We start from the raw sequence: 16915 nt of genomic DNA, 5'->3' as shown, positions 1-16915 counted from the left end.
TTAGCTAATTAATGCGGTCAAATGCCAATCTAATTAGCATGTGTCATGATTAGCAGGTCGAAAGCGTGCGTACGAAAAATAATAAAAATCTGATTTAGGTAGCTGACCTATGGAATGCAACCTCAGACCAGCCGTAAGTTGCTAACTCATTACTGGTCAAGGCAAAAGAGCGCTCACGCTAAATAGTGATGAGGAATGTAATAATATGCATTAAGGCCTGATTTCGAGGTTAAATAATTAACTCCTAACTAGCTATTCCCTCCATCCCTAAACGTTTGATACAATTAACTTTTTTATACACGTATGCCTATTCGTCTTATTTATTTTTTTTAAAAAATATATAAAGCTATATATATGTGCATAAAAGTATATTTAACAATAAATAAAATGATATAAAAATAATTAATAATTATGTAAATTTTTTTGAATAAGACGAATAATCAAACGTGTAAAGAAAGTTAACAACGTCAAACATTTAGGGATGAAGGAGATATAATCTAAAAAAATAAACAAAATGACAACAAATTAAAGTCATATATACGTGAGTGTGAATAAAATAACCGGCCGTAAACATAAAATTTTATTAGATAATGGTAGCAAATTTATAACTTTTTTTTCAACGACAGAACTAACACGCATCAGTACGTTACAACTAATTAGGGTTAGTGAGCAAGACTCAAAGAAATTATTTTGATTAAAAAAAAGACTCAAAAGAAATTAAAGCGACTTTTACAACTGTTGTCACATTTTAATTTCCTATCTACTTTGATGCGGCCAGAATACTAAAATCATGGTTGGAGAAAAGTAATTGACAAATATATATGGCATGGTAGAGTAGTTGCTGAAAGTACAATATCAAGCAAGGCCATGTCGTTGTTGGAAACAGTGGTTCGCTCTTTATGGTTGGGGATAAAAAAGGAGCTGGGGAAGAAATGCCACAAGGAGAAATTTTTCTTCCCATGAAAAAGGAAGGGAGCAGTGACCAGGTGACGTCGTGACTTTCACCTGTCTTTTGAATGTACGTTAGAACGTTCATTTTATTTAAAATTTTATACTAATACGTAAAATTATAAGTTATGCTTATAGTTCTTAACATGTAAAACGAAGTTCTTAACATGTAAAATTCGTTTGATGTGAAATTTGAAAATAAGTTCTGGACAAGACCCAGGTTCTTTTTTTTTTGCCAAGAAACATAAAAACAATGGATGAAATTAATAGGATTTAACCAAACCCAAAACTGAAGTACGTGCACTAAATATAGATCGATAAAAAATTATAATTATTGTGACATTTCTCTTTGATTCTCTCGTCATCTTATCTATGTCTCTATGTCTTTTATATTATAGAATAGAAATGTCACAATAACTATATGATTTGGCTTCAACGTATCCCAACTAGTCCATATATATGGACTAGCAAGCACATAGCACAAACTAAACCACCAGCCACACGACGTCCCAACTTCATCATGTTCGAACACCACAGACCTAACCGACACATAACCTCCTTGTTCCGCCCCTTCCATCATCTTCATGCAACTAAGCTAATAATCAAGTGGCATCTCACGATGACTCCAGTATCGGAGAACTCATTCTATTCTTGCTCCCACAGCATTCACCATGATCACCATTTTTGCCCAAAATTCAGGAGACGTTGACTTAGCCGGGAGAAAGTTTTCACCTCAAAAGCTAGCCTAAGAGGTAGGAGACTCTCCTACTTTTTAAGTTATGGCTTAACTCTCCCTAAACTTTCAATGTGAAACTATTTCTAACAATCTTCCCCGTCATACAATACTGACCGGCTCTACGCACGAGCACATACGGGCCTCCCAGACCTGCGATCCATTGAGCGGTCCAACACATGAGCATATACAGACCTCACACCCTGTGGTCCACTGACCAACCCAACACAAAGGAACATACGGACCTCATACCCGCAGTTCACCTGAGTGTGCACGGTACTAGAGAGATGGTGGACACAACCTAAAACCGGGAGATGTTGATCCAACCGAAAGAAAGTTTTTCTACACCTCAAAAGCTTGCCAAAGAGATAAGGAACTCTTCCATTTTAAAGTTGGCTCAACTCCCCAAACTTTCAACGAGGACTATTCCTAACATAACATCACTTCTCCTATGTATGAAAGATAAAAAAAATATAGCGGAAACAAGTTCTTTTTCACAACTCTATCCACGTTAGCCTAAACAATCACATATCTTAATAATTATTTAGGGTTTGGGATACATTTTGATTTTTGCACGTTCATCGATGCATCATGCATACCAAGATGGGAAAACAGACATCACGTAATTAAAACAGGCACCACGTGCACATATTATACTATACCATGCATGCATCGATAATCAGGCGTAGCATTCGTAGAGCTTGATGTCCATCTGCAGCCGGAAGTATTTGAACCCCTCGACGGCGTCGCCGCGGAGCGTGGCGACGCCGCGCGCCATGAAGAAGTCGCCGGTGCCGCCCACGACGGAGAGGTCCCTCGTCTCCTCGGCGACGATGTCGGCGCCCATGACGCTGAGCGTGCCGCGGCGCTCCGTGGAGTTGAAGACGACGGAGAAGGCGAACCACGCGTCGGAGGGCGCCCGCCTCTGGTCGTAGAAGTAGAGCCCCTGCGCGCGCACCGCCGTCTCCTCCAGCGCCGGCGGCAGCGCCTTCCCCTCCGTCATCGGGTCGTCGAACACCATCATCGTGCCGAACACGGAGGCGTTCATCGTCGCCTGCAGCAGCGCCGTCGGCTTGGCGACCACCGCCGACGTCGAGTTCGCCGTGCTGTTGCTGACGTCGTAGAGGATGTCGTGGAAGTAGAGCCTCATCTTCTCGCACGGCTCGTCGCCGTGGCTCATGACGAGCCTCCTGCTGCTGCTCCGGCGGCCATGCGCGACGCTCGCCGAGCTGAGGCTGAGCAGGAAGACGAAGATGGTAGCGATCCGAGCCTGCATCGTGATGCTTAGATGCTATCGATCGAGCTAGCTCACTCAATTGGCAAGTAATGTTGCTGCGGCAGCTAAGCTCGATCTTGCCTGCCTATTTATAGTGATCGAGGAATGAAATATGCACGCATTCATGCGTGTCCGAATTACACGAAAAAAAGGCCAAATCAGGGTATAATTACTAAGTTAGATAGCACATCTCTTTCCCTCGAGAAAATAATAGAAAACTGCAGGGGTGGAGCTAAGATATGCTCTGGCATACCCTATATTTTATATCCGGTATATATGTATATAACCAAAACTCATCTAAATAAGAATATATGTTACTTAATGTATATACGTTGAATCACGTCGTCAATTTTATGGTTATACCAATTTAATAAAATAAATTTAACAAGTTGTATATGATAAGTTTTTTTGGCATACCCTTAGTTAAAATCCTAGATTCGCCACTGAAAACTGGTTGTTAGGTCGTAGTATCTCTATGGATTGGTATCCGACGATAGTGTTTGTGTATATATGGTATATTTTCTATGTGTTTTGACGCGGCCAGACATATAATCATGGTTGGAGAAGAGTAACTGATTGATGCATGGAATGGTAGGGTAGTTGCTTAAACGACAATATCTAACAGGGACATGTCGTTAACACTGCATATTTGGAAACGAGTGGTTATTACTATATATGGGTGGGAATATAAGGCCATGACTTTTTTTATCATCCTTAAAAAGTATCATAAGCTATTAAAAATTTTAGTGCAAAATTTTGGTACTATAATGTACCTCAAGTTATTAGACTTTTACACTATAAAATATGGTAAAAAGATGATAAAAAAGCTCTAAGACCATACACAGTGCGATGACCTAGCGTGTGGTTTTGCCTGGCCACGTCAAAGATTCTCTTCCAGCTCAGCTTACCATATGTGGGTGGAGATATAAAGGAGTTGGAGAAGAATTGCCAAAGGGAGGAACTTTTCTTTGATGAAAAACAAAGTTGCAATGATTGTTCTACGAAGAGATTGATGACCATGTGTATTCTGATACGCGATGGCGACGTTGTTATTATGAAAAAACCGAACGATATATTTGTAAATAAAAAATAATTTATAAATAAAAAATTTATATACATATTTTTTTTTAAAATTCAATGTTGAAAATAAACTTTAATAAAAAAAACTCTAAAAATTAATTACAAATTTAAGGTTAAAAAAAGCAAAAACAAAAATATAGAGGCGTATGTAACTAGAGTGCGCATGTGTAGTAGAAAATAAATTTATATTGGAGGCAACAATATGAGACTCCCTCCATTACTTAATACTTTTATAATACTTTTATAGATGTGGCACCGCATACTATTCACATTAAAACTTTGATAATGATAATTATAAAAAAAAACCATAACACTTAAAATGGTGCCATATTATTGAAGTGCATTACGCAGTACATCCTAAATATAAGCAATAAACTTTTTATTTATCATAACTAATCATTTAAAGTTACTGTCCGCCACAGTTTGAACAGTACTAGTCAACGATGAAATCGACAGAGAAGCCCAGGGGATATATTGAAAATATAAGTTGATTTACCCCTCAGTTTTGGCTTTTGTTTACGTTTATAAACCAAAATTTAAATCTTTAACCTTAAATTTGGAATTAATTTTGATGTTTTTTATTATAGTTTATTTTTCATATTTGACTTTAGATCGCTGTGGACATATATATAAAAATTTCATTTGTAAATTATTTTTTCGCTCGAAAATGTATTGTTTGGTATTTATCGCTATGGTATTTTCTTACTGTCAGGATATAGAAGCTACATAGACTATATTTATCGATAAATGCTTATTTAAATAGGGGACTTGACCTATATTCGATGAGATTCTGTGCATTTTTTATGAATTATTAAAAATGCGCGTGTCCAAACACACCGATTCTATGTGTTTTGACTCGACCAGAATATTAAAATTATGGTTGGAGAAAAGTAATCGATAAATACATGGTATGTTAGAGTAGTTGCTGAAACTACAATATCGAACAGTGACACGTTGTTAACACTACATATTACTAGAAATTAACGAGTGGTCACCATGTATGGCTGAATATAAAAAGGAATTGGGGAAGAAAAAACTAAAAGGAAAGGTGATCAGTTGTATTCCATGTCACGATGGCTCGACGTCATTAATACGTGACTATGTGCAAGTCAAATTTTTTTTTGCCAAATAAATATACTGTTAGTGAGGAAAGTTGTGGTGATCAAAATTGCACCCAATGTAAACTTAACTTGTCCAAGATAAAAAAAATGTCGATTAAAAAATTGTACCCAATGTAAACTTAACTAGTCCAAAATAAAAATATCAATTAAAGGATGAACCAAAATTAACTTTGACAAAAAAAGTGAATTACCCAAAGTGGAATTCGCATCATGATTTATTCGGAGCAAGCATCGAAGTCCTATACACACGGTGCACTCACTCTCATATTTTCACCTGCAGCTGTGTTTATAAATCAAAATTTGAATTTCAACATTAAATAGAAGTTGACTTAGGATTTTTTATCTTTTTTATTTTTTAACCCTGACTTTTAAATCACTAAAAACGTGATATAAAATTTTTATTCATAAATTATTTTTCGTTTATAAAAGATACCGCCGCCGTTTAGTTTTTTCACTCAAACGATCACCGTAGGCTATCTTTTTCCTTCGGCGAGAATCCCTGCCCAGCCCGGCCCAAATCTAAGCCCAACAGCATATGGGATGGGCAGCCAACCCGGCCCAACATAAGGCCAGGCCCACGTATCTGGGAATCCCGGCCCGGCCCAACACTTTCTCCGTCTCCTTCTCCGCCGCATTCCAACGGCCGGGGGAGCTCGGCCGCCCAAAATTCAAAAACTCCCGCCGCCTCGATCCCCTCGCGCTCGCTGCTCTCTGGGTCTGGGGGCGATTCCCCATGGCCACTCGACAAGGCGCGGCGGCGCACACGCCCAGGCCCGGCCCCCCTGCCGCCGCGGAGAAGCCCTCTACGCCGTCCGGGCACCACGCAGGCGGCGGCGGCGAGCTGTGGTCTGAGATCTTGGCCAGCGGCGGGGGCGGGGGCGGGGGCGGAGGCGCGGGCCACATCGGAGTGGTGTACGCGCGGCGGCGGGCGCGGGAGGCGTCGAGACGGAGGGACGTGGATGCGTGAGTCCCGTGGCGGCGATCTGCTTATTAGGGTTTGGATTTCCTTCCCATTTCTCCTCTTCTCTGCCTTGACCATTTTTTTTCCCTTCTTCTTCTTCTTCTTTCAGAAGAAGCGTTGCGGCTGGCGACTGCGAGAACAGGCCGAGCTTTGCGCCGAGCAAGAGGACTAGCTGGAACCGATCGCTCTCCATAAGGTGGGCTTTGAATTCCGCTTGCTCCTTCAGTTTGATGCTACTTCTGTTATAAATCCGATTAGTTTCCGTGGAATTTCCCCAAATGCATGCAGTGTGCACGAATTGAACTTCCTCTAAATTATGCGTCCCCATCTGTGAAAACAATAGATTCCGCTAAGCCACTAAATTTCATATATCTAGTTCGATGCTGATCAATGCACAATCGCACCTTTTTTACTCCCTACCATCCCACACATAACCTTGAGCTGTTCGTTAAGCAATGCATACGCTTACCAATGCTAAATGAGCTTCCCTAGCTTTACTACAGGATTTTCGTGTTAATTTCCCTGGAATCATTGGAATTCTCATAGGAATGCAGAAACTTGGAGAATTTTTGGCGTTCCGAACTGGCATTACTCATGCACTGGCCGTACAGCTGTAAGAAGCACTGTACACTGTTCCACCCGTGCTCACTGCTAGCTTCTTGTACAAGCTTTCTACATATGTCCATATGAGCAAGAAAAGAACATCAACTAGATGTAAGGAGGTTGAGCTTCTCATGGAAGCCTCTCTATCCTGTACGGGGCTTCATTTACAGAGAGTCCAGTAGAGAAGCTAGAGAAAGCAAAACCTGTAACTGAGGATCCATACTCTTCTTTCTTTTCAGTGTCTCACATCTCTCTTTGTTCTGGTGGTGGTGGCGTTTGCATTGATGTTTGTATTCCTTTCATTTACTTTTGTAGGTCCACAGACCATTTCACATCTCTCTTTTATTTCTTTCTTTTAAGTAGGTTCACAGACCATTTTGACACAAACGCAAGTTCAATGACCTAGGAAATAGATATTACTAAGATTAGAACTTTTGGCACAAATCTCAGTATATATCTTCAGTTACCGAATAGTATTGTTGTAGATATACAGTAGTTAACAAGATTTTTTGCATTTAATAAGTAGAATATAACCATCTTCCTTCTGTTCCAAATGAATAATGTGACTTGCTGAATTTGAATTATATCTCACGCCCATTGCCTTTTTGTCTAATAATTGTTGAGTTTTAAGTAGACGTGGAAAAGATTCAGTTCTCAACTTAAGCAGTATCTGTAAACTACAATATTGTTTCAGTCATTTTATAAAATTTCCTGATGAAACTTGACAGAGGACGGGAAAGTATATTTTTTGCTCCTGGAACAAAACTTCAACCTCAACAGAATCCTTGCAGAGCACAGAAACGACCACCAAAACCGGGTAACCGAGTGGTACGGTTGATATTTCTGCCTGCATATTTGTTCCTAGCATTAAAGTGGTTTGCCTTTTAAGTTTGCTTCTCTTTTACAGAAGAGAACTTTGGGGGGGGCTCCCGACTTAAGGAAAGAAAAGACATATTTTGAAGAAGTTGATGTTTTTGAACTGATGGAGGAAAGCCCTTCACCCAAGAACTTCAGCACATGGACGAGAGAAATGGAGCAGAACTACGTTGTGCATGATCTGTCTGCAATATTGGAGAGGTGGAAAATCTCAAAGATTGCAAATTTTGTGGCATCAAAGCCCTTGTTTGATATCATCGAGACCCCACTTCTACCATCAGTCCAAAGCAACTTTACTCTTAATGACAGTTATAGAACCCCTGAAAAGGACAGGGGGTCAAGAACAAATCCTACGAGAAGAACAATCCCTTCAGAGTTCACCGGTAATAGTTTAAAGACCATTGTGAGCGAAACCAGCATCATTTCATCCTTTAGGGAGCTTAACATCAAGGAAGAAACCAATGATGCAAACATTTCATCATTGAGTGCCGAAGCAATGACTGCCTTTGCTCAACTACTCCTGGTTTGCAGTCAATCTGCACCTGTAACCCTGGCCGAAGCTTTTTCCACTTACTGGTAGGTGTTTCAACCTTACATGTTTATTAACTGCTATGTAATCTTTATATATCACTTAACGAAGATGTTCATGGAAATAGTACACCAGGCAGCATTGTGAAGCTTGGTGAAGGAACATTCGGCGAGGCCTTCAGAGCTGGTAGTACTGTCTGTAAAGTGGTTCCCTTTGATGGGACATCACTAGTTAATGGAGAGACACAAAAGGTTTATTTCATTTATTTGTGCTGTCCACTCTGAAATTTTGTGGTACTAATTAGTCATTGGATGATTCTGTTTTGTAGAAAGCGGAAGAAGTTCTTGAGGAAGTTTTGCTTTGTCTAACACTTAATAATCTGAGAGCAGACAGGGGTGATAATGTGAAAGAAAATTCATGCCATGGTTTTATTGAGACAAAAGAGTATGCGCTTTTCATTATCTTTGCAACTATCTTTCTAGAAATTGTATCAAATGACCAAGCCAGCTTTATCCAACAACCAAGTGGCTTGAATGCTTCTTTTTTCTGTTTTGCAGTTTTTGGGTTTGTCAAGGTCCATATGACCCTTCACTTATTTGTGCTTGGGAAGATTGGGATGCCAAATGGGAATCGGAGAATGACCATCCAAATGAATTTTCAAATGAACAAGTAAGGATTCTGATCATTCAAACTACACGTCGTTCAGTTATTGTGGATTTGTGATGAAGCTTCAACATGTGAGTATGTGACCATTTCTTCTGGTTATCACATCTTTATGTAATTTCCTTTCAGTGCTATATTGTCTTTGTGCAAGCTGATGGTGGGAGAGATCTTGAAAAATTTGCTTTGCTTGACTACAATGAAGCTCGCAGTTTACTGGTTCAAGTATAAACTTGCTGTATCGTAGGCTTTATTGAATTTTACCTCAACTAAAAAGTTGCTTGGATAATTATAAATCATCTTATTTATGCAGGTCACTGTTTCTTTAGCTGTAGCTGAAAGTGCATGCGAATTTGAACATCGAGATTTGCACTGGTTTGTACTTTCAACCTTGATCTTCATTAATATCCTTAGTTTAGTGTTGTCCAATGAAGTGACATAACATAAACTGGACGAGGCAGTTAGTTTTATTAGGTGTTTGTGCAGGATGCAAAACAGGGGCCAAGTTTGTAGCACTAAATTTCAGTAGGCTGAAATTTTAATATTTTGAAGTACAAGTACACGTGGATTTATTATACTAGGTAGATGGGAAAATCTTAACAATATTTAAAGTGGATCAAAATATAGGTGTTGACAATGTGTGGACAGACTTGTCTTGTTTTAAAGGTTCCTATTGGAACCCCAGCTGCTCAGCCCAGTATTTGATATTCTTTCTTATCATTTTGTCTATTGTTGCTTCCGTCTCATCTGGCAGGGGTAACATTCTATTGGATCGAGATGAAACGCAAGATAAGAATCATAAAATGGGCTTCACTCTTCAAGGGAAAAAGATGTGTACTAGAACTTTTGGTTTGAACGTCTCAATAATTGATTTTACGCTTTCTCGGATCAATACAGGTACTTCCTTGAACTTTTACATTTCATTGGCTTAGCATTGCGCTGCACCGATCTGTATTTTGTAGTTTTAAATTCTGCATGGCCTATAATTTCTAGAATTCCTTATATGTTCGTTTGCGGTGACTATATGCTACAGACCTACAGTTTTATCCACAAAAAACGTTTGCAGAGGAATAATAATTGCATTTGAAGCACTAAGTTCTTATTGGATCTGATAGATCCGAGCTGAATGTGCCCATCTTCTGGGTAGTCCATGTACGTAAACGTGTGTTATTTACAGAGAACCAGGTACCGGGAGGTGGGGCATATTACTATATGATCCAGTCTAGCCCCATAAAATATTTTCAAGTTTGCATCTCAAGTGCTACGCATGACATGTTCTTATGAGTCAGTGGTCATTTGTGGACCTTTTGTGTTATGTTTTGTCCATTTGACAATCTTTATTTTTGCAATGCTACTCTCCAGGTGATGCCATTCTCTTTCTAGACCTGTCAGCGGACCCTGTCTTGTTTGAAGGACCAAAACGAGATAAGCAGGTTTTCAGATTATTACTTGGAAACTAGCACGTTAAAACTTTTTTTGGCTAGTTTGATATATGGTTCTTGTAATATGCAGGCAGAAACATATCGGAAAATGAAGCAGATTACCCATGATTATTGGGAGGGCAGGTAATATAAGATAGACTGACTTGGTTAGCTTGCCACATTAAACTAGGAGTACCAAAGAGTAAGTTCAATAGGATAGCCAACTACCGGCTCCAATTCATCTGTAGTTAATTTAATAGCCAATTCGTATAATAGTTGCCTATAAAATATTAATATATGGTCATACACACACTATGTCTTGGAGCCCGTGCTGTAGCTGGTTATAAATTAGTAGCCTACTTCTCTTCTCTCTTCTCTTTTATCTCTTTAAAATATGCTTATAGACTGCTATCGTACTCACTCTTATTCTAGCCGACTTACAAACGATGCTAATGGCTATTTACTAGCAGAAGTCACTTATGAATAGACTTAAACTACAGTAGGCCTTCTTTAATTCGAATTGATAGTGAGATCCTCCCAAAATTGTAGATATAAATGAATTTCCTAATACCTGTTAGCTTCAAAACTTGCTGACCTGACATATTGATTCTCTAATTGTCGTTGCAGCTTCCCAAAGACAAATGTCGTATGGCTAATCTATCTTGTTGATATCGTGCTACAGAAGAGATACTCCGTGAGCTCATCTTCCCTGATGACTTTTGAATTCGTACTGATTTTGTTATGGCCTACAAATAATCAAATCGTCCACCATTGCTAACCTCCTATTAACACTTGCTAGACATTTACGTCCAAGGACGACAGGGAGCTTCGAGCTTTTAAGAAACGCCTGGCCAAGTATGATTCCGCTCGAGATTGTCTCGCTGATTCTTTCTTCAGTGACCTGCTGTCCGAGGAGGATTCACAGCAATCTGCAGCTGGATCCGTGAGCTGACATTGCTCTCCTCTCCATAGATTACCATAGAGTTCAGGGTTTTATGTCCTCTCCATACATCTAGGATCCTTGCATTTCTAACATATAATAGTATGATTATGCTTTGCTGAAACGAACTTGTTATTTTCCAGTTTTGTAAGACCCTGCCAGTTGGAATTTTTTTATTTTTTAAACTTTTTAATAAATAATTTTATTACTAAACCTTCGGAGAAAATATTTTCATTATATAAACCTTTTGACCATGTCACCAATATTGGCATGGCGAAACGGCTTGCCACCGTTGTCGGTGGTGTGACAGCATTGTCTTGCCACACCACCGACATTAGTGGTGGCAAGACTGCCACGCCGACCAAGCTGCGTGGCGTCATCGACATTGGCGTGGTCAAAAGATTTAGTTTTGAAAAATTTTTGTCCAATAATTTAGTAATAAAATTAGCTGCTAAAAAGGTTTATTTAATAAAAAAATTTCGCCAAGTTGGGTGTTCGATTTTGTACAAATATGTTACAGTTTGATTCTGATGGGAAATCCACCGATTACTGAAGCAAATCACACCAAGATATGAAAACTGGAACAAGAGCAAAATGTAGCATTCACGTCATTACTCAAGAGACAGGGACGAATAAAATGAACAACAAAAAGAAATATTATTTGTATCCTCATCACTACCACATATACACACATCCAGAAAGCCAAGGCAGCCGCACTGCAAACATCAAACGTAAAATCCAACACTAGCGACCATTACAGGATGAAAGAATAGATCAGTGGATGGAAATAACGACAGCATGAGATGATATACAAGCGCAAAAGAATTGCCACGATGTGCATTTGTATCCCAGAAACATCATGGTCGGCTCCCACTCGCGATACTCAGAGGCTGCCGAAAGATTCTATGGACAAGAGCTTCCTGTTCTGCGCAGGTGGTGCCAGTCCCGGGATGTCTCTGATGTTCTTGTTGTGAGGGTTGACAATCTGGAAGAACGGCAGACTAGTCATTCATTGCATAATGTTTACTAGCTTGTAATGTAAAATGTAACAAATAGGAGTCTACACCGACTTCTGAAACCAAATCAGTAATTTTTGGTGTTGTAAATGTACACAAGGACTATTTCCTCGTCGTCAATTATCTCTAATTTTTGTTGTGCTCCTAATGATTTAACATCAGGATATTCCTGCTTTTTCATCGATCATTCTTATCTCCACATATAGTAGGACACATACAGTTAACGAGAAACTAGCTAGGTGCAGTAATGGGCTCTACAATTCATTGTACAGAAATTTTCACCAAAGGTTGTGAGCTTTAGTTGAACTAGCACATACAGAGGATATAGAAATAGAATTGGTCTTTATCTCAACAAGTAGCATCACCTAAGGCGAAGACCATGGGTACATTTGCAAAAGGAATTTAAAACATACCTTAACAACAATGATTGCAATCACACCACAAACTATCAGGAATAGGAATGCCATGATGCATTTGTCGGTTGCAACCTGCAACAACAAATCTTGTAAGTCCAGGTACAGCTGCTTCACATATAAGACACGTGCACAGGAAGAGAGAAAATAGAACCTGGCGACCAATCTCTTTCACCATTTGACTAGCCTTCTTTAATGAAAAATGAACCGAGTCTAGCTCATTGCCAATTCTCTTCATTTGCTCTGTCTAAAAAAATGCAAAGAGAAATTTAGATTGCTTGATATAAAATTATCAGAACTGACCTTCCTAACAAGTTACATGGCTAACAGGTCTAAAGACCAGATTCACTAAACAATATGAAGCTTCCAAGGACCTGATTTCAGTCCATAAAGATCCATAGAGGTTCTATTTTGCAGTTTAATCTAGCAAAAAAAGTAAGCTTAGCTTGCTTAAGTTGAATGATACTCCACACAGGAGCAGCTCTCATAAAATAATTGAAGTCATGCAATCATGCTACGTTTTTTCCAAATTTTGTCCTGTCAACTTAAGGATCAGCATGGGTTAGCCCATTGGTAATTCGTGGCTGGCTCTAGCTCTACTAAATGTACTACTACCCCCGTCTCAAAATAGAAAAACCTAGTACTGAATTAGCTATATCTTAGAACTACAAATCTGGATAGACCTCTATCCAGATTCATAGTGCTAGGATATATCTAATTTAATACTAAGTTTTTTTTTCTATTTGAGACGGAGGTAGCAAGTTTTATTTTTAGCACCAACTTAGCTCATTGAGTTGGACTAGAGCGGACCCTAAATTACATGCGGGCCAACCCATGCCCATCCCTACGCCAACTACTTGAAATGATGAAGTACATGTAACACAACTTTCTGGTTGATCCAGTGATGCTGTGTAATGTGTACTTACCAGCAAGCATAAAAACACTCCTAGTGTACAGTGTCCAACAGAGTAATTTTGCCACTTTGGGATGAGACATTGTCCATGAATATCACAAATGATCTCTTTGAAGTTATATGAAAAAAGAGGGTGAATCTTTGGGCTGTTTTGTTTTGATGACCTACCAAAATATTGGCAGCACCAAACCTTGGTAGAGACGTAGAGTAGACTGAGTAGTATTGACTCATGTGATATAAATTTGGCTTCAAGTGACCAAATAATTGGTAGGGAAAATTTTGGCTTCAAACCAAAATGACACTTTGTAAACATACTTGAAAAGGAGAAATATCCTGATGAATTTTATCATCCCAGAAAACTTACTTGTTGTGTTAGAGCTGCAGCAGTTTGAGATCCAACTTCAACAGTTTGTGCAACAACCTGCAAGAAAGGATTCCTGTAAAATTTGCTATTTTAGTGTGTACAGAAATGGAAACAAAATCTAGTAGCGTACCTTTTTCGAACGTTCAATAACTTGGTCTGTTTGGTCCATCTGTTTTCTTCCAGCATCCATGAGTTGTTGATTTGACATTTCTGAAGATTACCCAAGTGCTTTGGTTAGAATTTAAGAACAAGTTTACCAGGACCAGGTTCATGATAATACAAAGTAAGTAAGACCACCTGATGCCATTTGAACATTGTTGTCCTCAGCCACCTGATCGTTGCCAGTGTCAAATAGCTCAATCCTCTTATTACCCAAGCTGCTTTGGTACCTGGAACCCCATGAAAGTGGCATGTCTATTAGCACATGCGAAGAACAATGTAACAGGAGACAGACATTGCCGTGGTTATATATGCAAATGGGACACTAAACTGAACATAAGGAAAGAAAATATCACATGCATAACGAAAGGGGGAAAACTTCACTTACGTTTTCCTCAATGTAACATAGGAATTCAACTCTTTGATCTGTTTTACCACACAAAAGAGAAAAAATTATACTTTTGCGCAAAACCGGCACGTGTAAGTGTAACGCAAACACTAGCGAACAAAACTAGTACCAACCATCAGCTGCTTCTTATCATTGAGCTGCTTGTTGACATCAGCCGAGTTATTTTTCTCGTCCTCTTTGAGAATGCGATCAAATTCTTTGATTAAGCTGCCAAAAAAACACAAAATTAAGACATTGCTGCTACATCTTACAGGTAGAGCGGTTGCAGAAGCCATGTCATGTGCCAGATGCAAAGGATCTGAAATTGGCTATTCAAGCCAGGAACTTCACTGGCGCACAGGCTAAAACTAAACCGTAGGGGGTTCAGGCATGCGCTTTTGCATTAGAAGAGCAACGAGTAGTGTTCAGCAGCCGAGACCTACCGCTTGCACTCCCTCATCTTCCCGGTGAGATCCTCCAGCTGCTTGGACTGCCTGTTGGAGTCCTTGATCTTGTCCATCTTCTGGAACCCATTCCTGCAACGAACACCACCACACGGAGTGAGCCTCCAGGGGAAACCGCAACAGCAGAAAATCTAAGCCAGCGCGGAAGCCTCGAGAAGCTTCTCCGCCCACTTCGGCGGCGGAATGCGGGGGGGCGGGGGAAGCAGCAGCAGCGCGGCGGCCGCCAGGAGCGGGGGGAGGGGGGGGAGGGGGAGGAGATCTGACTCACTGGAGCGCGCGGAAGATGTCCTGGATCTCGCCGTCGACCTGCTCCAGCTCGGGGCTCATGGGCACGTCGCTCGCCATCCTCGCGCCGCCTGGATCTCCCTCTCCGCCGCCGCCTCGAAGCAGGTTGCGGGAGGAGGAGGAGGAGGTGGGTGGGTGGTGGGCTTGCTCCTCACCGGCGGGGCAGCAGCATTCCGGTGAGCGGCGGTTGGGAGGAGGAGATGGTTGGTGGGGCGGGTTCGGGTGGAGCTGCGATCCGAGAAGGGTTAGTACTGCGTGTTAGCTGCTGCGGTCCACTTCATTAGGTCAGTGGTTTGATTGATTCGAGAGGGAAAAAGCAAGGGGATTATATTAGGAAGTGATAAAAAATCATTTATGGTTGCTTGATTTTGAGATAATGGATGAAGCGAAAGGGTTTATTCATAAACGAAAAATAATTACGGTCATGGTTTTATATATATATATATGTGCTTGTATCGATTGAAAAACAAAGCTAAAAAATAAATTATAATGAAAGAAATCACTAATTCAACCCTAAAATTCAAATTTTACCTCATTAGCCGTTGCAAAAGCGAAACTATGGCGGCCAGCATTTGTGGTACTTTTGCCAGAGTTAATGCTTGGTTGAAAGGTGGATGTGTTATTGAAAATTTTCTATGGAACAGTTGAATGAAGAGATTTTTTTCTTCTCACTTTTTCGTATTTATTACTCTTGAGAAATTACCCTTTTCTTCGTTATCCCTCATTTTGAACTTTTATTTCTTCTCATTTTTTGTACTTAAAATCTTCAAAAAATTGATCATCTTGCCCCTAAATAATCAATTGGAGGTGGTTCACGTACAAACCCTAAACCCTAGACTAGGCACGAAGAATAAATTATGGTAATTCTTTTATATCAACTCCAAAATCAGCTTTAAATTTAAGTTTTAAATTTATGTTTTAGCTTATAAGCATGAGCATAATAAAAAGACGAGGAGCCTGTAAAGTATGAGAAATAGACAACTTATCTCTTCCCGACATTTGAACGAGACCATGTTGGCCCTGTCACACTTGTATTTCACCTACTTTTTCACTGATGTGGCTTTGTTCTTTCCTTTCCTTATTATGGGTATTGAATGGATCAAAATATGCAGTTGGTTGTCTAAAGGATAGTCCATTTGATACTCACAAAGAAGGGACCAGAGGAAGTAGAAAAACCATGTTAGCGACAAACGGATGAAAAACTACGATTACATGTGATACAAAGTTACTATTTCAAAGTAAAGTGTGCAAGTTATCTGATTTTAAAAGCTGAGGGTCGTACTCTAAATAGACATACCATCATCGTATAAGAATTGGTTATATAAGTTAGTTAACAACAGTGCTGTGCGAATATTTTAATATAAATCAACATGGGTTTTATAAAGTTTTTCAAATTTAAGTGCTACTGTATCTTATTAAAACGGGTAAAAATCCCTTGGATATATGGTGTATTTTTAGCATATCACGTTATGAGAAACGAAGATGATGAGCCAATATAATGGTTTGGTTTGGAGTCAAATACTTGGTTATGCCTATACTAAAGTTAGTATAATTATATAACTTTCTTCGTTATGCTAAAAAAATAGGTACATATTAGTAATAAACCAATTAACTCTACCTATGAACAATTTGGTAGTGATAAAACTTGTCTAGATTTTGGTGGTAGGGAAGAGAACCAAACATGCCCATATACAGTGCCTTGACAGTGCCATCCGTTCATTTTGTTTAGAAGACAAACACATAGAAGGGCACACAGATCATTGTT

General features: G+C 39.6%; 3 protein-coding genes across 3 annotated transcripts; 1 reads left to right on the top strand and 2 right to left on the bottom strand.

Moving 5' to 3' along the window:
- Nucleotides 1-2129: 2129 nt before the first annotated feature.
- Nucleotides 2130-3005, bottom strand: LOC102705179 (dirigent protein 5-like). Its single transcript, XM_006658816.3, has one exon. It carries the CDS (start codon nt 2955-2957, stop codon nt 2361-2363), a length of 597 nt encoding a protein of 198 aa, XP_006658879.1. The 5' UTR covers nt 2958-3005; the 3' UTR covers nt 2130-2360.
- A 2884-nt stretch (nt 3006-5889) lies between these two features.
- Nucleotides 5890-11303, top strand: LOC102704906 (serine/threonine-protein kinase haspin homolog). Its single transcript, XM_015839260.2, has 14 exons — nt 5890-6121; nt 6229-6315; nt 7451-7550; nt 7630-8174; nt 8255-8378; nt 8456-8571; nt 8685-8796; nt 8920-9012; nt 9101-9162; nt 9542-9684; nt 10150-10220; nt 10300-10352; nt 10836-10902; nt 11008-11303. The coding sequence occupies exons 1-14, from the start codon at nt 5892-5894 to the stop codon at nt 11158-11160; spliced, it is 1956 nt and encodes a 651-aa protein (XP_015694746.2). The 5' UTR covers nt 5890-5891; the 3' UTR covers nt 11161-11303.
- Nucleotides 11304-11727: 424 nt separating this feature from the next.
- Nucleotides 11728-15407, bottom strand: LOC102705088 (novel plant SNARE 13). The gene is made up of 10 exons (XM_006657953.3): nt 15134-15407; nt 14845-14937; nt 14536-14629; nt 14402-14439; nt 14152-14243; nt 13985-14064; nt 13855-13911; nt 12732-12824; nt 12578-12652; nt 11728-12133 (listed from the first exon to the last, which is right to left on the bottom strand). Exons 1-10 carry the CDS (start codon nt 15208-15210, stop codon nt 12032-12034), a joined length of 801 nt encoding a protein of 266 aa, XP_006658016.1. The 5' UTR covers nt 15211-15407; the 3' UTR covers nt 11728-12031.
- Between the last annotated feature and the right edge of the window lie 1508 nt (nt 15408-16915).

Source organism: Oryza brachyantha, chromosome 7 (assembly GCF_000231095.2).
Source record: "Oryza brachyantha chromosome 7, ObraRS2, whole genome shotgun sequence".
Lineage (NCBI taxonomy): Eukaryota > Viridiplantae > Streptophyta > Magnoliopsida > Poales > Poaceae > Oryza > Oryza brachyantha.
The sequence above is the reverse complement of the archived record's forward strand: the minus strand, read 5'-3'. Positions and strand labels throughout refer to the sequence as shown.

Coding starts and splice junctions, on each gene's coding strand:
- LOC102705179 (XM_006658816.3), bottom strand. CDS start 2,957: ATGCAGGCTCGGATCGCTACCATCTTCGTCTTCCTGCTCAGCCTCAGC.
- LOC102704906 (XM_015839260.2), top strand. CDS start 5,892: ATGGCCACTCGACAAGGCGCGGCGGCGCACACGCCCAGGCCCGGCCCC. Junction 8,797..8,919: donor ATGAATTTTCAAATGAACAA/GTAAGGATTCTG, acceptor ATTTCCTTTCAG/TGCTATATTGTCTTTGTGCA. Junction 9,163..9,541: donor GAACATCGAGATTTGCACTG/GTTTGTACTTTC, acceptor CTCATCTGGCAG/GGGTAACATTCTATTGGATC.
- LOC102705088 (XM_006657953.3), bottom strand. CDS start 15,210: ATGGCGAGCGACGTGCCCATGAGCCCCGAGCTGGAGCAGGTCGACGGC. Junction 14,630..14,844: donor AAGATGAGGGAGTGCAAGCG/GTAGGTCTCGGC, acceptor TTTTTTTGGCAG/CTTAATCAAAGAATTTGATC. Junction 12,653..12,731: donor TGAAAGAGATTGGTCGCCAG/GTTCTATTTTCT, acceptor TTGTTGTTGCAG/GTTGCAACCGACAAATGCAT.